The sequence below is a fragment of the Arvicanthis niloticus genome, chromosome 2 (assembly GCF_011762505.2).
Source record: "Arvicanthis niloticus isolate mArvNil1 chromosome 2, mArvNil1.pat.X, whole genome shotgun sequence".
Taxonomy (NCBI): Eukaryota; Metazoa; Chordata; class Mammalia; order Rodentia; family Muridae; genus Arvicanthis; species Arvicanthis niloticus.
In genome coordinates this window covers 133,986,745-134,013,376 of record NC_047659.1, presented here as the reverse complement: position 1 = coordinate 134,013,376, position 26,632 = coordinate 133,986,745, and the positions used below count along the sequence as shown (strand labels likewise).

Genomic DNA, 26,632 nt, shown 5'->3' with positions numbered 1-26,632 from the left:
CGCGGGAAGATGTTTGTTGAAGAGCGCGCAGGAAGAGCTGTGTGACTAGAATCTGACAGCAGTGGCTTGGCTCGCCGCTTTCTTCACTTTCCCCGCTCTTTTAGGAGCGAGTCCCCTACTTGTCCAGACGGCAGCCAGGCATGTCACAGGCTCGGTACTGCCCTCTCCACCCTCCCGACTGCCAGCGTCCCGCCCCGTCCCCTCCCAGCCCTCAGGAGGAGGGGAGAAGAGCGGCGAGGAGGGGGGTCGGAGGCCCAGACTTATAAAGGCTGCTGGACCCGCGCTACCAGCCAGACCCCGCCGCCCGGATCCCCCGCGCCGCTTGTCGCCCCACGTGACCGCGCTGCTAAGTGAGTTGGGGCGCGTCCCCATCGCATCCCCAGACCCTCCTGAGCCCCGTGGCTCACTAAACCCAGGTGGGGAAGAGAGTGGATGAAGGAGGGCGTTGGGATGGGGCACCAGACTGAATGCCTTATAGCCGAGACTTAGGAGCTGGGGGGGAGGGGGCGCCGGGGGGACCCAGGGGACAGCGCTCAGCGGAGCCACCCGGGCGCGCGGCCTGGGAGACCTCAAACCACTCAGCAGGAATGCGCTTGTGGTCGTCGCCATACCGACGTACAAGCCAGCACACGCCCTCCTCTGAAGGAAAAGGGAAAATGGTGGTGGGGGATGGGGGGCTCATCCTCCTGAGATCCAAACCCGTCACGCGGCAGTTGCACGGGGGAACCGAGCCCCAAATCCTTTGGAGGCAGAGCGCAAGTCTTCTCGTGCTTCGGAACCTCGGTTTTGCATCAGGCAAACAGACACAAGACGATTGGTTCCGAGTGCCCCAAACAGTTTTATGGGAAGTAACGGTCTGGGCCAGCACCCCGTTCTAGCTGCACGTCCAAAGAGTGGGGTTTTGAGCCTCCCAGATGACACCTGCGACCCGACCTCACCCTGCCCCCAGGCTTGGTCGCCATGGCTCTGCTCCAGGCCCTCTTCCTAGCGCTCCTGACAGGTGCCCACGCTGAGCTCCCGGGCTGCAAGATCCGCGTCACCTCCGCGGCCCTGGAGCTGGGTAAGGCGCGCGACGGGAGACGTGGACCGGGTAGGGTGCCCTGGCCACGGGCGTGGGACCTGAGTGTCTCCGTGCTACAGTGAAGCAGGAGGGGTTGCGCTTTCTGGAGCAAGAGCTGGAGACCATCACTATCCCAGATGTGCACGGCGCAAAGGGCCACTTCTACTACAACATCTCTGAGTAAGTAGGACCTGGGGGGCGGGGTCCCAAAGGTACTGGGAGGATCTGGGTGTGGCCAATGAAAGGAGGCTACTAGGTAAAAAGCCTGGAGGTAGGCGGGCCCAAGAATACGAACCAGTAGAATTGAAGCTTGGACCGAAGAACTCCGCGGAAGTACGCTGGAAGAATTTACCTGTAGGTGAGGGTGGTGTCTAGCCATAGGGTGGCGCAAAAAAAGCGAGAGGCCTAAAATGGGAGACTGGAGGGCTGTGACATGGGGTGAGTTAAAGTGATGGAAGAAAAGTTAGAGGACCGGGTGGAAAGCTGAGCCTGGCACATGCCTGCGATCCAGCATTCAGGAGACTGGGACAGGATCTCAAGTTAAAGGCCAAACTGGGCTTCAAAACAACAACAAAACAAAAAAAACAAAAAGACGAAAACAGGTCTAGCAAACACAGTGTGGGCAGAGCATGGGGTGCGAGCAAGACCATAGAGTTTTTACTTATTTATTTTTAGGATTTTATCTAATTTTAATGTATGTGCATTGGTGTTTTGTCTGCGTGAGGGCGTCGGAGCCCCCTCGGAACTCCAAGTTACAGACAGTTGTGAGATGCCTTGTGGGTGCTGGGAATTGAACCAGGATCCCTTTGAAGAGCAGCCAATGCTCTTAACCGCTGAGCCGTCTCTACAGCCCCTATTTATTTATTCTTGAGGCAGGATTTTATTATGGCCAGAATTCATTTTGTGAACCAGGCTGGACTTCAACCCAGAGACTGGTTGGATTCTGCCTCCTGAATGCTAGAATTAAAGATATATATGTATATGTACATGTGTTAGTATTCTGTCTAAACTCCACCTCCATAGTTACCTGGCAACAGCCAGGTATGCTCCTCCCCACAGTTACCTGGCAACAGCCATGTAGGCCTGGTCCACTATAAAAGGGGCTGCTTGCCCCCTCCTCACTCTTAATCTCTCTCTTACTCTCTTAATCTCTTACCCTCTTGCCTCTCTGTCCCCTCCCCCCCTTCCTCTCTCTCCACTCGGTCATGGCCGGCCTCTACTTCTCTTCTTCCTCTTCTTCCCTCTTCTTCTTCCATCTTCTTCCCCCGACCTTTGCCCTATCTCCTGAATAAACCTCCCCCTTGGAACCGTGTGGTCTGGAGTGGTCTGTTTGCTGCGGTCGGACGTCTGAGCTAACAAATATATATATATATATATATATATATATATATATATATATATATATATATATATATATCCCAGCTTTTATGTGTGTCTAAAATATAAATACATATGAGATTCCTGCAAAAAAATCACTCACAAATTCAAGATCAGTCTGAATAACAAATGGACACTCCCTGTCTTTTATCTTGCTTTGTTTTTGAGACAGGATTTCCTCTGTGTAGTGCTGGCTGTCTTGGAACTCACCCAGAAATCAGGAGGCTACTTCTGCCTCCTGAGTGCTGGGGTTAAAGGTGTCTGTGCCACCATGCCAAGCAATTCCCCATCTTTTAAATATTAAATACATTTAAAAAAATAAATGAGGAAGGCAATATTTAACTTCTGGGTCCAGAGAGTGAATCTCTTGATTTACCCAAGCCAGGTTGGACTGTTGAGGGGCAAGGGAAAACTCCATCCCATTCACCTAGATTGCCCAGGCTTGCCCAGCTTGCAGTTAGAGGAGGAGGAATGGGTCCCTGTGGCCAGGTGAGTCAGTCCCCCTTGGTCCCCACATTGACCCTGACCCCTGCCCTCTGCAGTGTGAAGGTCACACAGCTGCAGTTGATATCGTCGGAGCTCCACTTCCAGCCGGACCAGGACCTGTGGCTGAACATCTCTAACGCATCCTTGGGGCTGCACTTCCAGAGGCAGCTACTCTACTGGTTCTTGTGAGGACCCTGAACCCTCAGGGGTGGGCCTGGTGGCTGGGGCCCATGTCCTTTAGCCTTCCCAGGTTTCAGTTCAAGAGGAGAGTTTGAAAGACTGGCAAAGGTCAAGAAGAGGTTTCAGGAGGGTTTATGAGTCTCCACCCCGAGATGAGGAGCTTGAGGCAGGGAGCGACTGTGCGGGAGGGGGAGTCTTTTTTTTTTTTTTTTTTTTTTTTTTTTTTTTTTTTTTTGAGACAAGGTTTCTCTGTGTAGCCCTGGCTGCCCTGGAACTCACTCTGTAGACCAGGCTAGCCTCGAACTCAGAGATCCGCCTGCCTCTGCCTCCCAAGTGCTGGGATTAAAGGCGTGCGCCACCACCGCCCGGCAACGGGAGTCATTTTTCTAAAGTGGTGTAGACGCTGGCACTTTGCCCGTTCTTCGCTTCATAACTTCACACCCATGGTTATACAAACAAGGCTAATTAAACTCCTTGTATTGTATTGCTTTTTTTTTTTTTTTTTTTTTTAAACACAAACTAAAAGTCAGGGTGGGTCATATTGGGAAGAAGGGTTCAGGCTCGGAAGAGCATGAGAGGGCAATGGGGGTGTATATGATCACAAACATTTTGTACACGCTTAAAAAAAAGTAACATGTTGTATGGGGCAAAGAGAGGGGTAGAAACCTCAGTTAATCTCCCACTGGGGTAAATATGAACCCACCTTTCACAGCTATGATGGAGGCTATATCAATGCCTCGGCCGAGGGTGTGTCCATCCAAACAGGTCTGCAGCTCTCCCAGGATTCCACTGGTCGGATTAAAGTATCCAATGTCTCCTGTGAGGCCTCTGTGTCTAAAATGAATATGGCCTTCGGGGGAACCTTCAGGTGAGTCCCAGCCCCAGGACACCCCCTTTGAGCCCCACAGTCCAATTTTCTGGTGCAGAAAAGGAAAGCACTAAACTTAAAGGAGTCTCACTGAATATGTCCAAACCCTAGTTCCTCCACATCCGGGCTGTGTGAACTCGGGCAAGTCACCGCTGCTCAGAGCCTCAGAGAATGAAATCTATTTTAGCAGATCCTCGTGAGCACTGTGTGATATAGAATATTTAGACCGTCCCTGGCATATGATAAATGTCTAAGTGTTAGGATGAGGATGTCCACGGCTGGAACTTCCTCAGTGGTAGAGAGCTTGTCTAGTATGCATGAGGCCTTGGCTTCTTTTCTCAGTACCTGAGTTGAGAAATAAAGCTTGAGGCAGGCATGGAAACATATGCCTTTAAAACTCCAACACTCAGGAGGCAGACAGGTAGGTCTCTGTTGAGTTGGAAGGCCAGCCTGGACTAGGTCATTTTAGGTCAGTCAGGGCTATAGAATGAGAAACTGTCAAACTAAGCCAAAAACACCCTGAAACTCACAGGCTCAGCATGCACTCTTGGGCCTGTATTGCATTCTCAATTACAATAACAAAAAATAACTTGCTAGACCCTGGATCCTTAGTGCCGTTTGCTTGAATTAAAAACCTGGTAGATTTGTCATCCAGTGTTTGCACACTGTCAGGTTTTGTTTGCTCAACAAGTGTAGCGTGTCCCTGGCCCTAAGGGTTTAATTTGGAAAGCATTCAGAGCTTGGCTAGAAGGATTAAAACAGTGTCGTGAGGACCAAGAAGTAGAACCAAGGTAGTGTTCAGGGTGATGAGATTTAGGTGGTGGGTGGGGTGTGATCTGAGGAGCCTGCCTGGAAGAGGAGGTATCTGGGCCCAGTTAGGAGGCCACAGAGGGCAGAAACACTGGGGAGGGCATCTCAGGTATGCAATAGATGTGAGGGTCTCTGAGAGGCTTGAGAATATGAAGTGGTTGGCAGGGGAGGGTCAGGGGTCTGGTGAGGCTTTAGGGTTGGGGCTGGGGCTTGGGTTCTGGAGAATTCTATTGAGGAGCTGGCTGGAATCAAGGAAACCCTGTTGTACCTGTTCCTTTTGGGCACTGTCATTTCCCCTGGGCCTGGCTTGTGGTCAGGGCAGGGCTAACCCAGGCTCTCCTCTTCTTGCAGGAGGTTGTATAACTTTTTCTCCACGTTCATCACTTCTGGGATGCGGTTCCTCCTCAACCAGCAGGTGTGGGCGGTGGCAGGCCTGGGTAGCAGAGTAGGGGTGGCCTGGTTCTGAGAATCCCTGACTCTGGCCTGGTCCCCCAGATCTGCCCTGTGCTCTACCATGCTGGGAAGGTGCTGCTCAACTCCCTCCTGGACACAGTGCCTGGTGAGTTAGTGTGGGGACTGGAGCTGGGGCCGGGGATAGAAGGAAGCTGTACGCTGCTATTATATAATGTCTCAGAGAGTCCCCTTCCCAGTCCAGCCATGGACTGGTCCTGGGTTCAGAGATGTCATTGACTTGCTGTGTAGCCTTAGGTAAGTAAACACTTCTCTTGGGGCTCTGGTGTCCTCATTTGACTGGCAACACCTACACCAAGAGTTGTCAAGGTCTTAAATACATGCTTGCTGACCTCGGGGCCCCATTTGTCTTCATCGGCTTGCATTTCATACGTGATCAATTAACATGAACCCCTTCCTATGCCACAATATGTGTCTACTGTTGGTCAGGATCTTAACCTATCAGGCCTATTGGGTATTTGGGTAAAGGGGATTGAAAAGGAAGGCATGCAGGCCAGTGGTGGCGCACGCCTTTAATCTTAGCACTTGGGAGGCAGAGGCAGGCGGATTTCTGAGTTCGAGGTCAGCCTGGTCTACAGAGTGAGTTCCAGGACAGCCAGGGCTACACAGAGAAACCCTGTCTTGAAAAAACCAAAAAAAAAAAAAAACCAAACAAACAAAAACAAAAACAAAAAAAAAAAGAAAAGAAAAGAAAAAAAAAAGAAGGCAGGGAAAATGTCTCCTTAGCCATCTTAAACATTTAAAACATGTTATAACTGTGTGTGCATGCGTGCACATGCATGTGTGTGAATCTGCATCATGGTGTATGTGTGGAGATTGGAGGACAACATTGATTGTCTCCTTCCTATGGGTTCTGGAGATTGAACTCGGGTTGCACAGCTTTGGAGGGGAACTCCTTTACCCAGTGAAGCCATTTTGCCAGCCCCTCCTCTTCAGTCTTGCTTAGTGATTTGATGAAGACCTTACAATAGGCTTAGTAGTAGATGATGCTGACAATGGCCTCCTGATTGAGCACCTGTGTCACACCAGGCTCTAAAGCCAATTTGATCTTCATAAGACCTCTGTGAGGGGAGTGTCACTGCTTATAATTGAAAGACACAGGAAGGTTAAGCACGGGACCCAGTGTCACCCAGCTTGGACTGACCCGAGCCCCTTTCTGCAGTGCGTAGCTCTGTGGATAATCTCGTCGGCATCGATTATTCCCTTCTGAAGGATCCTGTGGTCTCCAACGGCAATCTGGATATGGAATTCCGGGTGAGCTGCCTGGGTTGGTGCCTGTGACCTCTGACTGCTGATGGACTTCCCACCTCTCTGTGGCTGAGCAGGGCTCTGAGGGGTCACTCTGGTCTGCTGTGGCTCCTGCTTCTGCTGCAGGGTTAGGTCCAGCCTCCTGGATTGGAGGTTGAGCCCTAACTTTCTTTTTCTTTAAATAATTTTTTTCCCAAGATTTATCTATTTTGCTGGGCGGTGGTGGCGCACGCCTTTAATCCCAGCACTTGGGGGGGAGGCAGAGGCAGGTAGATTTCTGAGTTCGAGGCCAGCCTGGTCTACAGAGTGAGTTCCAGGACAGCCAGGGCTATACAGAGAAACCCTGTCTCAAAAAAACAGAACAAAACAAAACAAAAAAAAAGATTTACTTATTTTATGTATGTGAGTACACTGTCACTGTCTTCAGACACACCAGAAGAGGGCATCAGATCCCATTACAGATGGTTGTGAGACATCATGTGGTTGCTACGAATTGAACTCAGGACCTCTGGGAGAGCAGCCATCTCTCCAGCAGGAGCAACACTTTTCTAACTTCATTCTGGATCTCTGTAGCTCCTCAGAAGTCCTCACTCCAGGGGCTTGCTTATGCCTTGCCTGTCTCCTGCCTGCTCTTGACCCTGGGATTCAGGTGCTAATAGTCTTCTTTCCATTTCTGAGAGGGATTGAATCCAAGCTCTCCATAGACACCACGATCTAAGGATGTTCAAGTTCATTATTTAAAATGGTATCCCATGTGTGTCACATATAATCTTCAAACATCCACTGATAGATGTGTGTGTGTGTGTGTGTGTGTGTGTGTGTGTGTGTGTGTGTGTAGTACACATGTGGAGGTTAGAGGACAGCTTGTGAGAGTTGATTCTTTCCTTCTACCTAGGGTCCTTGGGATCAAACTCAGGTCCTCAGGATTGGCCTCAAGCTCCCTTACCTGATGAGCCATCTTGCAGGCCTGACAATGCTGTTTGTTTGTTTGTTTGTTTGGGACAAGCTTTCTTTATGTAGCCCTGGCTGTTCTGGAACTAACTCTGTAAACTAGGCTAACCTTAAACTCACAGAGATCCTCCTGCCTCTGCCCCCAAATGGTAGAACTCAAGGCATGAATGCTTCTTTTTATCTTTTTCTTTTTAAGATTTATTTTATTTTCTCTGAGTGGGTGGTTTTGTGTGCATGTATGTATGTGTACCATATGTGTGAAGAGAGTATCAGATGCCCTGAACTTGGAGAATAGACAGCTGTGAGGTGCCATATGGTTGCTGGGAACTGAACCCACATCCTCTGGAGGAACAGCTGGTGCTCTTAACCACTGAACCATCTCGCCAGCCTGCAACTGCTGTTTTTAATTATGGTTGAATTTGTGGGTATGAAAAGCCAGCTGTATTGTTAAATTTTTTTTATTTTTTAATTTTGAGTTTAGAAATAGGTATTTTAGCTGGGCTGGGTGGTAGTGGTGAACGCCTTTATTCCCAGCACTCCCTGAGCTTGAGGCCAGCCTAGTGTACAAATCGGAACTACCGAGGCTACACAGAGAAATTCTGTCTCAAAAAAAATATATATTTTTTATTACAAAGAATTTAAGAGAAAGAGTAGAATTCCCGGCTAGTAGGAGGGGTCCCTGGAAGCACAGCACCATCAAGGTGCTAGCCTGGGACCTTTTATAAGACTGATGACTGAAACTAGGGTGGAGAGGGGAAGGAGCCGGTCCATCCAGTTGGTTCACCCATGAAGTGGCCAGGAGCCTTTTAGCTTTCAGCCCCCTCTTCAGGTATAGCTTCAGGGCAGGAGTGACAGATAACCAGGAAGTAGGAAGCAGAGAGCTCCTCTCTGGTGTCCCTGTCCCTGGCTAGAGTTTACTCCCAGCTGGGTCTGTGGGGGGTTCCTGTTCCACCTGACCTGCTTCTACCTTCTCATTCTCTCCTACCCCAAGGGGGTAACTCTAACTGCCTTTAGGGAAAAGATTTAGGTAGCTATCAATCTGGCTTCTTGGAGCTGAGTAAGTTGTCAGGTGTGGCAGTTGGAGTACCCCTCCAGTGGGCCCTATCTAAGGGACCTTGGGAGTTATCAGTAGCTCCATCTGTTTAAAGCCCTGTAGTGAGGGTCCTTGACTGACGCCTGGTTAGTGGTGATAGGAAAGGGACCAGGGGCCCATGGGTGGAGGAAAGAATTCCCTCCTGGTGAGAACAAGTAGAGTTTATACAACTCAGCATTACATGGCCCAGGCAGAGAAGCAGGGTAAGGCTGACAGAAGGGCACGGTAATCAAGCTGGGCATGGTGGTGCATGCCTTTTATCCCAGCACTAGGGAGGCAGAGACTGGTGGATCTCTGTGAGTTCGAGGCCAGTCTGGTCTACATAAGTTCCAGGACAGCCAGGGCTGCACAGAGAGACCCTGTCTCAGAAGACACACACGCACACACACACACACACATATACACACATATACACATGCACACATACACACACACATGTACACACAGACATACACACACGCACACATACACATGCACACATACACACACACACACACACACACACACACACACACACACACACACCTGAATCAAAACCCATTAGCATCCTTAACAGGCTCAGACAAGCAGCCACCCATGACTAGCTTAGTGGACTTTTTCTTCTCTGGCCTTGGAGTGATAAATCAAACTCTGCCTTCCAGCATTTTTGACATCTGGAGTGGCTGGACGCACCAGGTGAGATCCCTCCCAGCTGGATTATTCCCCCTTCAATCCCTGGCCAGGAAATCCTCAGGAATTACTGGAGTGTCTTTGAATTGGATTGAGGCCTTTTCTTTTCTTTTCTTTTCTTTTCTTTTCTTTTCTTTTCTTTTCTTTTCTTTTTGTTTCTTTTCTTTTGCTCAACATGTGCTTAGAAGTTGGGAAGCCATCCTGAGCTCATAGGTTTCAGGGTTTGTTTGTTTGCTTGTTTTTTTGGTTTTTCGAGACAGGGTTTCTCTGTATAGCCCTGGCTGTTCTGGAACTCACTCTGTAGACCAGGCTGGCCTCGAACTCAGAAATCTCCTGCCTCTGCCTCCCAAGTGCTGGGATTGTGCGCCACCACTGCCGGGCTTGGTTTTGTTTTTTTTTTTTTTTTTTTTTTTTTTTTTTTTTTTTTTTTTTTCACAGTCTAACTATGTAGTGCTAGACAGCCAGGAGCTCCTATGTAGACCAGGCTGGCCTCAAACTCATAGAGCTTTAAGTGCAAAAAGTGTGCCCACCAGACCTGGCAGCTTCAGGTTCTTACTTCACAAATTTGAAGAATGAAATGTTGGACCACAGTGAGGACTTTTATATTTTATTATAGGGAGAGGAAGAGAAAACAGAGGAATAGGAATGGGTCCTAGGAAATAAGGCACCCACTGTATTCATTTTACAGATGTGAAGACTTGCCTAAGGTCAGCAGTTGCTATGTGACCACCTCTGCTCCTTCCTGTGGTCAGCAGCAGTGTTTTAAAGATTCTGCAGCTCAAACGTCTTAAGTTCTAATCCTCATCCCACCCTGCCCCCACCCCCAACCCCGGCAGGCTGCATGTCCTTAGGCAAAGGGTTTCTCCCACCTGGGCCTGTTGCCTAATATGTATGTACAAAGAACATGCCTTCCAGGCTGTAGTGTGGACACACTTCTGTTAGACTGAAGGAAATACTCTCAGTGGTATGTGTTGGTATATTCCAACACACAAAACACTGAGGCAGGAGGATTGCCACGAAGTTGAGTCCAGTCAGGGCTACATCTCAGAATCACACAAGTAGAGGTGAGCAATGAATACCTGGAACTGGGTAGCCATGCAGCTGTGATTACTGTGGCCCCCGTACCCAATGGCCATTCAGAACCCTCCTTTGCCGGGTTACTTTTCCTGGTCCCCCCTGCCTTTCTTTTCATTCTTTATTTCTTTCTGGGCTTATTTATTTATGTATATCAGTGTGTTACCCACTTGTATGTAAGTGTACCAATGGGTATGCAGTGCCGGGGCGGGTGGGGAGGACAGAAGGTGGAGTCAGATCCCCTGGAACTGGCAGACTGTTGAGCCACTCACTATGTGGGTACTGGGCATTGCGATCTAGTCCTTTGGGAGATCAGTACATGTTCTTAATATCCACGCCATCTGTCCAGCTCCACGACTTACTTCTTGTGCTCTCTGTCCTGCTCCTCCCACCCTCCAAGCCTCTTTGCAACACTTTTTGAGAGATGACCTTGCGAGCCCCTCCAGAGCAGCCATAGAGTCCAGTTCCCCGTGGCCCCTGACTGTGCCTGGCACAGATCCAATCTGCCTTGACCCTGATGCTGACCTCCCAACTCCAGGGAGCATTCTTCCCTCTGAAGGAGGACAACTGGAGCCTCCTCAACAGGGCAGTGGAGCCTCAGCTGGAGGATGACGAGAGAATGGTGTACGTGGCCTTCTCCGAGTTCTTCTTTGACTCTGCCATGGAGAGCTACTTCCAGGCCGGAGCGCTGCAGCTGATCCTTGTTGGGGACAAGGTGTGCCAGGGTTTGTCCGAGGGTAGGCTAAGCAAGAAGGGCCCATGATAGCGAGGCCAATTACCCTGTCTTGTTTCTGATTCCCCTGTGCAGGTGCCAAGTGATCTGGACATGCTTCTGAGGGCCACTTACTTTGGGAGCATTGTTCTCCAGGTGAGTATTGGCTAGAGGCTGGGATGTGGCCAGAGTTAGAGGCTACCCCACCTACACAGCAGTGAAGGAGTAGGTGGAGGGTACGTGGGAGGTCTCCAGTGGTGGCTGTGGAGGAGACGAGGCCTTTTGTTTGCAGCCAAGCCCCCTCACCTTGCAGGATCTGTTTCCCACTCTGTGAAGCAGGGTTGGTGTTTCTTGCCTCATCGCCTTCACAGAGCAGCTGTGAGGCTGGAGAGAACCAGCACCTTCCAAGTGCAGGGGCTTTCGGAGGAATTAGGATACTCATTTGCTTACTCTTTTTTTTTTTTTTTTTAATGCAGGAGGAGAGAGGGAATTAAAGATGTAAAACGGGGTTAGAGACATACTTCCGGTTGGTAGAATGCTTGCATAGTGTGCATAGTTTGCCTAAAACTCTGAGTTCCATTCCTAGTCTGAAAATTCTTTTAAAAAAAAATATGGCTCAGTGGCCTTGCTGCTCTCAGAGATGACCCATGGTTTAGTTTCTAGCACCTACATGGTGGCTAACTGTCTGCAACTTTAGTTCCAGAGGACTCAATGCCCTCTTCTGGCCTCTGAGGGCACTGCATGCATGTGATATACAGAACTAAATCTGAACAAAATACCCATGTATATAAGATAAAAATAAACCATATATATATATATATATATATATATATATATATATATATATATCTCCATGTGCCATTAGGGAACATGTTCTTAGTTCAGTTCTGTAAATGACAGGTGTCTGTGTGACTCTAGGTCATGCTGCCTCCCCTACATGTACAACCTTGTAAGCCTGTCCTGAGTTTCCAATGAAGTAACACATGTAATTAGAAGAGCACCTGCTACAGAGTGCGTGTCCCCTGAAACATCAATGATGTCACTGCTGTCGGCATCTCTGTCATGCAGCTGCTGAGTAGTTAAAAGCACAGGCTGAGTTGTCAAGGCTGCCTGGATTCATCCGTCAGCTCTGCAGCTGAATGACCTCACGACCTCGCACAGCCTTAGCCTGTCTGGTTCCACTTCCTGGGGGGACCGCTTCAGTTGGGAAAGTGCTCGCCTTAAATATATGAGGACCTGAGCTTGGGTCCCTAGCACCCACGTAAAGAGCTGGGAGCAGCCCCCCTTTGGTGAGGAGACAAGAGACTCACTCCCCAGAGCTTATGAATCATGCTTAAGGGAATGTTTGTTTTCGTTTTGAGACCGGATCTCATCAGCCCAGGCTAAAATATATACATATAAATCTGAATGCTGCCTGATCCTCCTGGCTCCCGCTCCCAAAGACTGGGATTACAGGTTTTGCTACCACGCCCAGCTCAGCACCGAGTTTAGCAATGAGTAAGCATGTGCATTTAATAGTATTACATGGCCTGCAGAGCAGCTCAGAGATGAGGAGGCCGGGACTGGGATGTTTAAACAAAAAGGCTCTATCTAGGGAGTCCCGACTGGGGTTTGAGTCTGAATTGAATATTGAGGGGAGGGGAGTGAGTCAGAGTGGGATGCCTGCTATGATTTCAGCACTTGAAGGCTGAGCCGGAAGCGCACCAGCGCCCAGGGTTCTCCGGGACCAGCTAGGCAACAAAGCAAGAACCCATCTCAAGAGAAGGAAGGAAGGATACTACTTTGACTAATTCTTGGGGGCAGGGTGTAGGTCAAAGGGGGTGGGGTGGCACCATATCATCTGTACTTGCAACCCCTTGCCTCCAAAAGGACTGAGGCTTTGTCCCGTAGTGGTCGCCATGATCTGCCTTCCTTACTCTGCCTCCAGAGCCCCACAGTGATTAATTCCCCACTGAAGCTGAAGCTAGAGGCTACAAGCCCTCCACGTTGTACCATCAAGCCGTCAGGCACCACCATCTCTGTCACCGCCAGCGTCACCATCACCTTAGCCCCGCCCATGCTGCCAGAAGTTGAGCTGTCCAAGATGATCATGGTATGAACCCCAGGATGAGGGTACCTGGGGGCCGATGAGAAGTGGGCGGTGGACCTTTCCTGTTTATAATGTCCCCACACACTTTCCATCAGGAAGGCCGTCTCAGTGCTAAGTTGACACTCCGGGGCAAGGCACTGCGAGCGAAGCTGGATCTTCGAAGGTATGCAGTCAATAAGGATTCTGGCTGGGTCCAGGATAGTGATACCTGCTCAACAGAACCATGGGGCTAAAGCTGAGCTTCTCCCATAAGCTTCCAATAAGCTGGGGTCTGTCCTTGATAGTACTTACACAGACTGAAACCGAGGTCCGGTGTTAGGGCTCACATCTTTAAGCCCAGCATTCAACATAGGCAGGTGGATCTCTGTGAGTTTAAGGTCACTGTAGTCTACACAGTGAGGAGTAGGCTACCCAGAGTTATTTAGTGAGACCCTGTTTCAAAAGAAAGAAAGAAAGAAAGAAAGAAAGAAAGAAAGAAAGAAAGAAAGAAAGGAAGGAGAGAGAAAGAAAGACAGAAAGAGATTTGAACTCCAGGATGCAGAGATGGTTTCTTTGGTAAAGTACTTACCTTGCAAGCACAAAGCCTCTCTCCCTAGAACTAATTGGAAAAGCTAAACATGACACATGCCTATAATCCCAGTGATGATGACTAGAGACAGGTGGATCCTTGCAATCTTAGAGGACAGCTAGTCTGGCCTATGTGGTGAATTTCCAGTCCAGCAAAACACCAGTCTCGAACAAAAGGTGGGAGGTGTTACGGACTAATACCATGGAAGCTATCTTCTGACCTTCACATGCATGCCAGGAACTCACATACCTGCACCTACACATCCAAAATCTATCTTACTGTGTAGCCAAAAATGATCCTGCTTGCATCTTCAGTATGCTGGGATTACGGGCACACACTACCATGTCCTGTTTATACAATGCTCAGGAACTGAACCCAGGGAACTAGTGCCTGGCAACACTGTACCAACTGAACTACAACTACCAGCTCCCAAAGCGCTTTTATCTCTTTTTTTTTTTTTTTCTTTTAAGACAATGTCTCACCATGTAGCACTGGCATTGGATGTATAGACCAGGCTAGCCTCAAATTCAAACTCAGAGAAGACCTGCCTCCTGAGTGTTAAGATTACAGGCACAGGTCACCACTCTTGGCTAACAGTGGTTTCTTAAAGCATTCTTGCATTCTCTCATCTTCTAGAAGCAGGCAAAGCAGGTATTCTTAGAGACAAGTAAATTACTTCGGTAAATGACACTCCTGCAGTCACATAGCAGAGAGGATGGAGATACTGGTTTGAGTATCAACTCAGCTCTGAGGAATCCGGATACAAGTCATTGTATCTTTCTAAGGTTCATTTGCTTCTGTGCTAAATATGGGTGAAAATACCTTGTACTTCCTAGGGCTGTATTTAATGGCATCGCCCCAGGTCATGTACGACTGGTTACATTTGTATAATTATAATTCAACAGCAGTTAAGCTGCAGAAGTCACAGTTCATTAACTAGTGGCTACATAGTAGATGGTGTAGATACAGAGGTTGTTCAGTGCTGCTTCAGTGGAAATGAGACAATGCAGGGTAGAGGCTTGGCTCGGAATCTCCAGGCAGGGTCTAGTCCACACAGCCGTGTAACTTCAGGCTATTTACTTGACCAGCTTCTGTTTCATCATCAGTAACAATTTCTTTTTTATTTATTTATTTTTTGTTTGTTTGTTTGTTTTTCGAGACAGGGTTTCTCTGTGTAGTCCTGGCTGTTCTGGAACTCACTTTGTAGACCAGGCTGGCCTCGAACTCAGAAATCCGCCTGCCTCTGCCTCCCAAGTGCTGGGATTAAAGGCGTGTGCCATCACTGCCCAGCAGTAACAATTTCTAATAGTTTCAGAGTCCCAGGGCTGTGAATGAGGACTGAGTCACTAGGTGGTTTACAATGTTGCAGCTTGGCCAGGTAATCCTAGCACCAGGGAGGCTAAGGTAGGAAATTTGCAGTGAGTTGGAGGTTAGTCAAGACTAGCCTACGCAATAAGATACTGTTTTTTTTTTTTGTGTGTGTGTGTGTTTTGTTTTTTTGTTTGTTTTTTGTTTTTCGAGACAGGGTTTCTCTGTTTAGCCCAGGCTAACCTGGAACTCACTCTGTAGACCAGGCTGGCCTCGAACTCAGAAATCTGCCTGCCTCTACCTCCCAAGTGCTGGGATTAAAGGCATGCGCCACTACTGGCCAAGATACTGTTTCAAGCAAGCACCATTAACTCAAAAAAACCCAAAACAAAAAAACCCAAGGACTGGAGAGAGAGCTGATTTGCATGAATTTAAGGATGAGGGTATGAGTTTGAGCCCTAAAACTCACTTTAAAAACTGAGTGTAGAGGCAATGGCTTGTGATCCCAGCGCTAGGGAGGAAGCAGATCCCTGAGGCTCACTCCCCAGCCAGCTTAGCCAAACCCTGGAGCCTTGGGCCAATAAGAGATTCTGTCTCAAAACATGGAGGATGGTGTGACCCATCCTCCATATGTCCAAATTTACCCCTACACATGTGTACTTTTACTCAGGTGCTCCCCCCCCCCGTGTGCATGCACACGCACCCCAGCCGCACATGTATGTATATTTATGTGGCCCTGGGGATGGAACCCAGGCTTTGTACATGTTCCACCTTCTCCAGTCCAGCATTTCAACATTTCCTTTTTTCTTTGCTTTTTGTTCTTTCATTTTGTTTTTGTTGTTTTTCAAGACAGGGTTTCTCTGTGTAACCCTAGTTGTCCTGGAACTGGAACTCACTCTGTAGACCAGGCTGGCCTCAAACTCAGAAATCCACTTGCCTCTGCCTCCTGAGTCCTGGGATTTGAACTATCACTGCCTGACTTCTTTTTCCCCTTTAAATGAGACAGGGACTTAATATGTAGACAAGGCTAGCTGGGAACTCCCAGAAATCTGTTTCTACCCCCTAAGTGTGGAAATTAAAGGCAGGATGTTGGGATTCAAGGCCTGTATGACCACAGCAGCTCTCAAGTTTGTATGTGTGGGTGTGTGCATGTGAGTGCCCAGAGGCCAGCATTGCCTTCTCCCGGAGCTGGAGTTCCATGTCGTGTGTCATGGGTGCTGGTCCTCCAGAGCAGTATGAGCTCTTCATCGATGAACCATGCCCCCTGTTTGATATGTGTGTGTGTGTGTGTGTGTGCCATGTATGTGTGGGAGCCTGGAGAAGTCAGAAGAGATGTCCTGAAGCTAGAGTTACAAGCCATGTGAGCTAACAGACGTGGGTGCTGGGAACTGAACTCAGATCCTCTGGAGAAGCAGAGGTCAAGCCCTCTTGACCTCTGAGTCACCTGTTCAGTATTGTGTCCCTCTTCAAACCCCTTTTGAGACAAAAATCTCACTCTGTAGGCTGGGTTGATCTCAAGCTCAAAGAAAGCCACCTGCCTCTGTCTCCTGAGTGCTGGCCTTAAAAGAAATGGGCCACCACAGTTGGCTAGCTTCCCCCCCCCCCCCCAATTAACTTGTGTATGTGCGTGCCTATGGGCATACACATTTATGTGTGAGGGCACTTACATGTCACACAGTACATGTCATGATGGTCAAAGGTCAACCTGTTCATTCTCTATCATGTGTGTCCTAAGGATCAAACTCAGGTAGTCAGGCCTGTTACCCACCACACTGAGCCATTTTGCCAGCTTTTAGTCTTTTTGAAAAAGCTTGATATCTGACAGGGAGTAAAAACTGCTGAATTTTGTTAGATAAAACAAACCATACTTATTGACCTAGCCCCAGAGGCATGGCACATAGGCATCCCCGACAAATGAAAAGCAGCATGCTTAAAAAAGGGGGTCTCCAGAGACAAGAGGGTCACTCGGGGATGCACACCTGGGAACTGGCAGCTACCTGGAAGGATGATTGGGTGGGGCTGGGAGTGATGTCACTTGGGGCCATCTTTTAGGTAGTGGCCAAGGAAAGGGTGTTCCCAGGTTTCATGGTGCATTTCTCTCCCACAGGTTTCAAATCTACTCAAATCAGTCTGCGTTGGAGTCTCTGGCAGTGAGTTGGGGATGGCAATGGGTGGGCCCAGGCCTGGGGCAAGCTGGCCGCTCATACAAACCTGCATGCGCATGCGCTGTGTCCTTTCCCCTCCCCCCTGCAGCTGATCCCACTGCAGGCCCCACTGAAGACTCTGCTGCAAATCGGAGTGATGCCTTTGCTGAACGGTAGGGGCTGCGGGTGGGAGGAGGGAGTGGGGACAGGGTGGATGACAGGATGGAAACGACAAGAACGGACTGATGGACACCCAGGCTGAGCTTGCCTCTTCCATTCACAGAGCGTACCTGGCGTGGGGTGCAGATTCCCCTCCCTGAGGGTATCAACTTTGTGCGGGAAGTGGTGACCAACCACGCAGTAAGTACATTGTGGTAAGGAGCATGTAGGCCAGGGTCTTCCAGTTCCTGCAACATGCAGTGCTATCTGCTTCCTCTAAACCCCTCACACTAGCTGCCCCTGAAGAGATTTGCTCAAGAGTCTCGTGTTTGGCCAGGCGGTAGTGGTGCACGCCTTTAATCCCAGCACTTGGGAGGCAGAGGCAGGCGGATTTCTGAGTTCGAGGCCAGCCTGGTCTACAAAGTGAGTTCCAGGATAGCCAGGGCTATACAGAGAAACCCTGACTCGAAAAACCAAAAAAAAAAAAGAAGAAGTCTTGTGTCTCCAAACAACTGAACCAGTGAGTGAGGCTCCCTGTCTCCTCCCACAGGGCTTCGTCACTGTTGGGGCTGACCTCCACTTTGTCAAAGGGCTTCGAGAAGTGATTAACAAGAACCGTGGTGCCAACGATGTGGACTCCGGTGTCCCTTCACCCTCTGCTGCAGCTGCCTAAGCCCTTCACCCCAGCTGGGCAGCTGGCATTCAGGAACTGAACTGAGTCTTCTCAGCAATTCCTGCCCACCCCTTCCCATCATCAGCCTTAGTGGTCCTGGTGCCACAGAGAAGAGCCCAATTGGAAGCTATACCCGATTTAATTCCACAATCAGTCAACCATCAATTACAATCCATCCACCCCTCTCCTTGGCCTCTCTCTAGAGCTCTGTTGGGGTCCTGGGATGGGGCTTTTTTTTTTTTTAATGCAGGTCTGGGAGGTCAGGCCACCCTACTGTGGCCGGAACAAAGTGCTCACTTGGTCCTAGGCTGTCTGTGAAGCCCTGAGGCCCACGCTGGGATGCACAGGGCTGTGGGAAGTCCGGGCAGTTTTGGAGCAGGATTGGCCCCACGGGGGCATTTTGCATACAGGAGGACTCCTCTCCACTGAGAGAGGCTGCGAGGGGCTGATCAGGTGCTGCAGATTTCCATGGGTCCCGGCAGCTATCAGTAAGGCTCCTTGTTCAGGAACCGAGAGAACATGGTAAAAGCGGCTCGGGGCTTGTCCGTGGGGACCATGTGTCCGGCACCCTGGGGAGCAAAGCTTTATGAGAGGTTTGGATCCCCAACACGTGTCACCCCCTCACTTTCGGGCACTTCCTTCGTCCCGAGACCTTAACTCTCCTCTTCACCCAGTAAGCTCGCCCGATGCATCATGGGTAACCCGGAATGATCAAAGTCCAGAGGGTAGGGACAGAGAGGTCTGGCTGTCCCTCACTAGGCTCAGAATCCTACCTTGATGGTTAGGAAGGTGATGTGTGAACACTCCTTCACGAAGCCAGCTACCTGCTCTCCGCTCTCCCCGTAGTCCACTAGCCAGGGTCGGCGCTGCACCTCCATCTGTCCCATTGAGAAAGACGAATGCCAGTGGCTCCATCATCCTTGCTCAAAGCTGCTCTCAAGACTTGAGGGCTGGAGACTCCTCCAGGCTTGCCCTCTCCTGGCAACCAGCCCAGTTCCCCAGCAGCGCCTTACCTTCTGGTTGAGGGAATCCACAAACCACTCATCCCCCATGAAGTTGCAGGCCATGTCCACGTCACCGTTGTAGAGCAGGATCTGGTATTTCTGGAGCAGGACAAGGGGAGAACAGAGGTGTGGACTGGGCCCAGACCCCCAGCCCTTCCTTGGTTCAAACCGTAACTTTCCAGGGATTCAGAAGCCCAGCTAAAGAGAAACCTGAAATTCTCATGCTGTATACTCCATGTCCAGTATGAACCAACTAGAATTTACTATGCCCCAAATAGGACAGTCTTACTATGGAGCCCAGGCTGGCTTAGAACTGAGGTCTCTCAGTCTCCCCAAGGCTGAGCTTACAGCTATGACTCAACATGGCCAGCTATTAGCTTCATTTTACAGACAGAGGGAAAACACAGCCTAGAACTTTGCCCAGAGTCAAACACTGGCATACACGGAGATAGGATTGTTATGTGTTCAAAGCCAGCCTGGGCTACAGAGCAAGACAGTCTCAGAATAACAGCAACATAAACCAACAACTAGGGTGTGGTGGGGCAAGCTCTACAGAGGCGCCCCACTTGACGTGTTGTTACTCTAGAGCCTACAGCTACGATGGAGCTGGGTCCTGCTGTGGTGCAGACACATACCTGTGAGCTGCACACACATACCTGTGAGCTGCACACACATACCTGTGAGCTGAGCAGCTTCAGGTACTGGGAGTTCATGCTTTGGTAGAGGCGGCGGTACTGCAAATTCACCAGGAAGCTGCCAGGAGCACGCACATAGGATGCAGGGAAAAAGAACAAAAACGAGAAACTGAGGGGGGACAGTCAACAGGTGGAACCTTCCCGATTCCCAACCTTGGGTACATCAGCTCTCTAGGACGTGCTTCTCTGAACCGGAGCTGGAGGTGTGTGGGCATACTTTTTGGTTGTTTCAGTGACTGGGATACAACCAGTGCTTAGTGTGTAGGGACCTTCGGGTGTGAAGGTAATGGCTGAGCAAGGCACCAGTCCCTCAGGGAAACACTTAACTGGGCTCTGATGAGCTGGGTTTACCCTTTTACTTAAAGGGGTCACAGGATGAACTGGGTAGCTCCAGGTGGCAACAGAGCTATAGTCGGGCCACTGCCTACTCATTAAATGTCAGAGACAACTGGCTGTCAATCAAGCTGGAGGCCAAGGCCTGAACGACTAATTTTCACCCCGAATGTCCACACCACCCTCCTGAGAAAGCCCTAGTTACAGGACCCCTGTGAACCCAGCTGGTGGCCACCTCCTGCACCATGAGTGGCCACAGAAGCTCACTTGCACATGTCCCAGCGGGGCAGCGACTCAGGGATGTGGAGAGCCTTCCGAACATACGGGTTGTTGAGGTAGGTGGAGGGGGCCGTGGTGTTGGTGCAGGGAGGATCCAAGCGTACTTTGTCCCCAGAACGCAGCAGCAGCGCCTGGGAACATGAATGCAGGGGGAGAGGGCGTTAATCTCTAACCCACCCACTCCCCCAGGGAGAGGCCACACCCTTGCATACCTCAGAAAATCTCCGCTTGAGTGGCAGGCGAGTGAAGATGTTGCCAAAATCCTGGACCACAAGTGTGTCCTCATATCTGTCAAAAACAGACAGACAAATGGACAGAAAGGGTAGGATGGGTGCTGGGCCTCTAGAGGCAGTAGGTATTGGCCCAAGGCACAACCAGCAGCACCTACTTGTCACTGCCAGGTACCCCACCAGCACATGGGGCATAGAGATTGTATATGTTGAGTCCAGATTTGCCCACAATTCGAGACACTTCCAGGAGCTGTGAAGACATACCGCCCTGTTAGTCAGATCCATGTCCCTCCAGGATCTTCCCCACTCACTCTCAGGATTAAGTGCTCTCCTACCTCATCTCTCTCTCTCTCTCTCTCTTTTTTTTTTTTTTTTGAGGCAGGGTTTCTCTGTATAGCCTTGGCTGTCCTGGAACTCACTAGGTAGACCAGGCTGGCCTCGAACTCAGAAATCCGCCTGCCTCTGCCTCCCAAGTGCTGGGATTAAAGGCGTGCACCACCACCGCCCTGCTTCTACCTCATCTCTTGACACCACCCTTCACCTACTTTTTTCACAGGTAGAATGCTCACTGGAAGGAATCTTCCAGATCTGGGTCCAGCCCTAACTCGACTATTCCCTGTCATGTGGCTTAAGGCAAGTGGCTTAAACTTCCTTGGCTTCAGTTTCCTCACTGGACTTCCCAGAGGAGGCCGCAGTATCGGAAGATTTCGGGACAGAAAGCCGATGGGGTGAGCTGGAGCTATAGTCCAGTTGGTAGAGTGCCTGTCTTGCATGCACGAGGTCCCATGTTCAATCCCCAGTACCGCCAGAAAGAGAAGCCATGGAACTAGAGAGCTAGGTTCCCAAGGAGAGGCTTGTGTGACCCACTTGTGAGGACTGGGGTAGAAGGCAGAAGCTCACATTGTTTACACACTCTGGGTCTTTGTTGTCGTAGAAGTTACACTTGTTCTGAGAGCAGCAGTGGGTCTGGAGTGAAGTCCAAAGCCTGCATGCAGATCAGAAAGTGCTGAGGCTGAGGCTAGCCCAAGAGGCTAGGAGGTGCAACGGCCTCCCCCCTCTCTCTCATCAGACCCTGACGGGGGTGTGGGGGACAAGACGGAGAGGAAAGGTGTAGGCTACCAAACCTAATTTCCAAGGATTTGCCCCCTAGTCCATACAAGTAGCCCCCCCTCAGTGCCTTTTTAAACAGAAGGGGGGAAAATGTTTCTGAGAGGATTTTCCATGTAGCCCGGGCTCAAATCCTAGACTCACTATGTAGCACAGGCTAGCCTAAAAGTCAGGATTCTTCTGCCTGTTTCCAAGTGCTGGGTTACAGGTGTGTATCACCATGTCTAGCTTCCTTAGTTTCTTTAAATCCTAGTCTCTATCCTTGGCCTTTACGCATCAAACCCTTTGGCCAACTCCAGCCCCTACCTGCTCATAACCCAGAGCAGGAATCTCACGTGCTGAAGGACAGGTCTGAGATCACATGACCTGCCCCACCTTAGACATTGCCCAACTGTCCCTCTCCCATTACCTGTTCCCCAGAAGACCATGGTAGTAGGCAAAGTAGACCAGGGAGTTGTCATTCTGCTCATAGGAGGCCAGTCCGTTGCCCACAGCCAGCCCCTGTGAAACACCCAGGGTGCTCAGCTCATCCGAAGGGCGAGAACAAAGGGGACCCTCCCTTGACCTACAACCCAGACCTGCAATCTAGAAGCTGAAATCCAGAGTGGTTTGTGGGGGTGGGTGGGTGGGGGAGGTCATGCAATCTAAAGAATAGAAGTGTCAGCTTGAGAGACTGGTGAGCTTCCTGTAGTAGGAGGCATGCAAGCTGCCGGAGTAGCCGATGGCCGGCTAGTAGGCTGTGAACAAGCGGCTAGGCTGACCTCACTACTCCTAGGTCATGGCACCATGGTGCCTCCCTTCCTTCCTGGAGCTGCCCTGCACCTGAAGGTTCATGCTGGGGTCCTGCATGACCAGCACAGCCAAGGTGGGGATGTAGATGCCAGCATAGCTCTCTCCTGTCAGGAAAAGTTTGTTGTCCTTGAATTCCGGAAAGAGGCGGAAGAAGTCTTTAAGGGCTTCAAAATTGTTCTGGGCCACCTGAGGATGACATTGGAGGAGTCAGGAGACCTGATGTTTATGCTAGAAAGCTCTTCAGAGATAATGAGTCCAACCCATTTTATTTTGTATAAGAGGAAGTGAACTGGCTGAGTTTATAGTTTACCACAGAGCACGTGACAGGGCAAAAAAGGGAACTCTGAGGCCACGCTCTTCCCCTAAGCAAGCCATCTTTGGAGAAACGGGGATTGGGGCAAATGGTCAGGCAACAGACTCACCTCTGTGTCATTGGTCACATACATCTTGTCATCCGAGTAGGAGAAGCCCACCCCAGCTGGGGACTCGATATACAGCATGTTGGCAATCTAGGAGGAGGAGGAATGAGCAGAAGAGGGGTCCCCATCCCTTCAAGTACCCAGACAACCCTACGAGACCCACAGCTCCAGGTGTACCAGGTTCCAAGAATAGGGGTTGTACTCCAGGGTGACACCATCTGGCTGGATCTGGGGAGCAAAGACATAGTCCTGTGAGTCCCAGTGAGGAGCTGGGTGGAGAGAAGGGGCCACAGTGCTTTAAGTATTGTCACACTCCATGAGAGGTACAGAAAGTTAGGCCAAGGGTCAGATAAAACAAAAGAAAACAGAATTGTTAAGAAGAAAAGCAAACTTAGGCCACAGGTTCCTTCTCCCCTCCCCCTTCCTGCCTTTTCCTCAAGGAGCTGCCTCTTCCCAGTCTCCTGCCTTCTCTCATTGGGGGGGAGGGGGAGGGACAGTGGTCAACTCACCAGGAAGGGGCCGTGCTCTGTAAGCAAACCATCTAGGGAACTGCAGCCGGGACCCCCGTTGAGCCAAAGCACCACCGGGCTGTTCTTAGGGTCGTTCTGCGACTCCACAAACCTGGGAAAGGCACAGGGCAGGGTTGGTACGAGTAAGAGGCCCCATCCTGCCAGGGGTCCTTAGAATTCGCCCGCCCAGTTATCATGCCCTCCTCGGGAGCTAGGGCGGTGCACCAGTAGTGGAAGTGCTTGGAATCCGATGCTCTGAGGTAGCCGGAGTACTGCCGGAAAGAGGGCTGCTTGGCCAGGCCGGGGAGGCAATCGATTTCATCCTGGTCGGGAGCTGCTTCATCCCGGGACGCCCAGGACAGGAGCAGCAGCAAGAGCAGCGGAGACAGTGCGGCTCTGGGCATCTGCGGGAAGAAGCATCGGCGGAGGATGTTTACCAGGTCCCTGGATCCTTTGCACTTCGGTGCAGCGGTTCCTGGGGAGAAGATGGCGCCCATCTCCGGGGGAAGCCCCCACCCGGGTCCAACTCCCGACTATAGGGCCAGGATCGCTGCCCTCCAGTCCGGGAATCTCTGTACCTCTGCTTTCTTGTGTCCTTGCTCTCCAGGAGGCGCCTTTGGACTGGAAGTCATGTGTAGTCCTGGTCACGTGAGCTGCATCACGTGACAGATTGTTCATCGTTCACTTTTTTATAACTGGGCCCGAGGGTCAGGAATGGTCAATTACCAAGTTAAAGTGCACAGCCCTGAAGATTATTAGTCAGGGTGCCAGAGATCAGATGATCTTGGTGTTGACAGCAAGGTTCCCTAGGATCCTGGGGACCCCTTACTGGTGACATGCCGAGAAAGCGGTGCTAGGACCCCCGGGCAGAGCCAGGGGAAGTTAGACAAGGGGGAAATGCCTTACATGGTCCCCCCCCCCCCCCGCGGTCACCATCTGAGCCCGCCGCCCAAAATAGCCCTTGGCATGAGCTGGCCTGCTTCATAGAGTGGAGATGGCTGCTCCCTCCGAACATGTAGGCTTAAGTGGCCCACGGAGCCCTGCGCGCCCTGAGCCCCCTCCCACCCGCTTCCACCAAGTGCACGGAGCCAACATCCGCATAGACCCGTCGGGGACCCGAGCCACACGCGTGGAGAGTTTCGCCCACGGTGTGTGCTTCAGTCGCGAGCCCCTGGCCCCCGGCCAGGTATTTCTAGTGGAGATAGAGGAAAAAGAGTTGGGCTGGTGCGGGCACCTACGTCTTGGTCTGACCGCTCTGGACCCGGCCAGTCTAACCACTGTACCCGAGTTTTCACTGCCTGACTTGGTTAGCCTTGGCCACAGCTGGGTCTTCGCTATCACGCGCCACCACAACCGTGTGCCCCGGGAAGGTCAACCAGAAGCAGAGGCAGCGGTCCCCAGAGGTCCCCAAGCCCTACTGGCTGAACCTTATCTACGCATCGAGCAGTTCCGAATTCCCCGGGACCGTCTGGTGGGCCGCAGCCGGCCAGGGCTTTATAGCCACCTCTTAGATCAACTCTATGAGCAAAACGTGCTGCCTCCCACTGCGCGCCGTAGCCGCCTGGGTGTTCTCTTCTGCCCCCGTGAGGATGGAACCGCCGACATGCACATCATCATCAACGGGGAGGACATGGGCCCCAGCGCCCGGGGACTGCCAGCTGCTCAGCCCCTCTACGCTGTGGTAGATGTGTTTGCCTCCACCAAGAGTGTGCGCCTGGTCCAGCTGGAGTATGGCTGTAGGTATCCCACCCCTGGAGTGACTTTCTTTTGGTTCAGAGTAGGAACGGGCACCTGCTAGGATCCCCACAACCTGGGACTGTCCAGCACTAGTTTTGAAGATGCAAGGTCTGGCTTCACCTTGAGCACCGGCTCTTGTGATCTGGCACACACCACACCTTGGCTGTGGGCCCACCTCGGTGTACTCATCTCAGCTGGTTGACTGAGACACCCTTGCAGGTTCCTTTTGGTTTGGACGATGTTTCAATAGTAATAGGATAGGGAGTCTGTGGTTTTTAAATTTTGTCTTGGCAACCAAGTCACAGTCTCATGCGTGCTAGGCAAGCAGTCTTGCTGTGCTACCTGCCCCAGCCCCTAAGACAAGGATTCTAAAGCCAATTTTAGATCCAAGGCTTCTTGAGAATCTTGTGCATTTATTTATTTATTTATTTTTATTTTATTTAATTTTGGTTTTCTGAGACCAATTTACTCTGGAGACAAGGGTGCTCAGGAATTCAGTAAGTAGCCCAGGCAGGCTTCGTACTTTTGACAGTCCTTTCTGCCTCAGCCTGAGGAGGGTTGGGATTAGCCATGAGCTACCACATTCAGCTATGAGTTGTGTGTTTTTATTAGAAAAATGTTCCGAGATTTGGACCTATGGGTTTCAGCCATCACAAACTCCAGATTGAGAACTTTTTGTTTGTTTGGTTGGTTGGTTTTTGGTTTTTCGAGACAGGGTTTCTCCGTGTAGCCCTGGCTGTCCTGGAACTCACTCTGTAGACCAGGCTGGCCTCAAACTCAGAAATCCGCCTGCCTCTGCCTCCCAAATGCTGAGATTAAAGGCGTGCGCCACCACCGCCCGGCTTGTTTGTTTTTTTGAGACGGGTTTCTCTGAGTAGCCTTGGCTCTCCTGAGACTCAGACTGACAACTTTTAAAATCAGAGGTCTGGCTTATTGTAGCTCAGCGAACTTTTCACCTATACCTCTGGTCATGTGTCATGACTTCGTTGAGCTGGAACCGGCTACGCGCCTGTGCTGACACCAAGCTGCTGGGCCTTGAAGGGAGGAGGGTTAGTTAGGCTGTGTTATAATGACAGTGGGTCTGATCAAAGTCCTCAGAAAGAGGAGTTATGTCAGCCTGAGAGCGGAAGGTAATCCCAAGTTGATGGCAAATGGGGACCCAGACATAGATCCCAGCTCTAGTGTCGCCTCCCCCAGACCAGTTTGCCTTTGACAGACATCTCTCCACAGTGCCGTCTCTGCAGACTCTGTGCCGACTAGTGATCCAGAAGAATGTGGTTCACAGGCTGGCCATTGATGGGCTCCACCTGCCCAAAGGACTAAAGGATTTCTGCAAGTATGAATGAAGGCCTGTCTGTGGCCACCAGAGCAAAGCCGCAGTGGTGTACCCTGCCTCCGGAGCAGTGGCTAGTCTGAAGCTGGCCACACAGCTCACCATCAGGACCAGAAATAAACAGAGCTGATGTGGATATTCTGAGCATTGGAGGGTCTCCTTGCCTCTGCAGCCTTGTGAGAGGCATTTGAAGATATACCAGGTCAGAGAAAGTATTTTAGAACCCGTCTGGATCAGGGCTCCCTAGAGTGCAC

General features: G+C 50.6%; 3 protein-coding genes across 5 annotated transcripts; 2 read left to right on the top strand and 1 right to left on the bottom strand.

Annotated features, from left to right (window-relative positions):
- Nucleotides 1-190: 190 nt before the first annotated feature.
- Nucleotides 191-18,127, top strand: Pltp (phospholipid transfer protein). 2 transcript variants are annotated; one of them, XM_034493591.2, is made up of 16 exons: nucleotides 191-350; nucleotides 950-1,060; nucleotides 1,141-1,240; nucleotides 2,980-3,108; nucleotides 3,816-3,971; nucleotides 5,133-5,196; nucleotides 5,277-5,340; nucleotides 6,415-6,506; nucleotides 10,826-11,002; nucleotides 11,096-11,155; nucleotides 12,927-13,091; nucleotides 13,184-13,251; nucleotides 17,072-17,114; nucleotides 17,218-17,281; nucleotides 17,392-17,468; nucleotides 17,818-18,127. In XM_034493591.2, exons 2-16 carry the CDS (start codon nucleotides 961-963, stop codon nucleotides 17,938-17,940), a joined length of 1,482 nt encoding a protein of 493 aa, XP_034349482.1. In that variant the 5' UTR covers nucleotides 191-350; nucleotides 950-960; the 3' UTR covers nucleotides 17,941-18,127. The 2 variants fall into 2 exon arrangements, with proteins under 2 accessions (XP_034349482.1, XP_034349487.1); XM_034493596.2 differs by having other exon boundaries at nucleotides 261-416.
- Ctsa (cathepsin A) lies at nucleotides 18,061-23,961 on the bottom strand. Of its 2 annotated transcripts, XM_034493581.2 has the most exons (15): nucleotides 23,887-23,961; nucleotides 23,534-23,712; nucleotides 23,309-23,420; nucleotides 22,977-23,027; nucleotides 22,803-22,889; nucleotides 22,411-22,566; nucleotides 21,998-22,089; nucleotides 21,382-21,466; nucleotides 20,640-20,731; nucleotides 20,464-20,539; nucleotides 20,240-20,382; nucleotides 19,622-19,697; nucleotides 18,954-19,043; nucleotides 18,714-18,818; nucleotides 18,061-18,509 (listed from the first exon to the last, which is right to left on the bottom strand). In XM_034493581.2, exons 1-15 carry the CDS (start codon nucleotides 23,938-23,940, stop codon nucleotides 18,426-18,428), a joined length of 1,482 nt encoding a protein of 493 aa, XP_034349472.1. In that variant the 5' UTR covers nucleotides 23,941-23,961; the 3' UTR covers nucleotides 18,061-18,425. The 2 variants fall into 2 exon arrangements, with proteins under 2 accessions (XP_034349472.1, XP_034349467.1); XM_034493576.2 differs by lacking the exon at nucleotides 23,887-23,961 and having other exon boundaries at nucleotides 23,534-23,805.
- A 145-nt stretch (nucleotides 23,962-24,106) lies between these two features.
- Nucleotides 24,107-26,514, top strand: Neurl2 (neuralized E3 ubiquitin protein ligase 2). The gene is made up of 2 exons (XM_034493610.2): nucleotides 24,107-25,044; nucleotides 26,276-26,514. Exons 1-2 carry the CDS (start codon nucleotides 24,303-24,305, stop codon nucleotides 26,389-26,391), a joined length of 858 nt encoding a protein of 285 aa, XP_034349501.1. The 5' UTR covers nucleotides 24,107-24,302; the 3' UTR covers nucleotides 26,392-26,514.
- The last annotated feature ends 118 nt before the right edge of the window (nucleotides 26,515-26,632 follow it).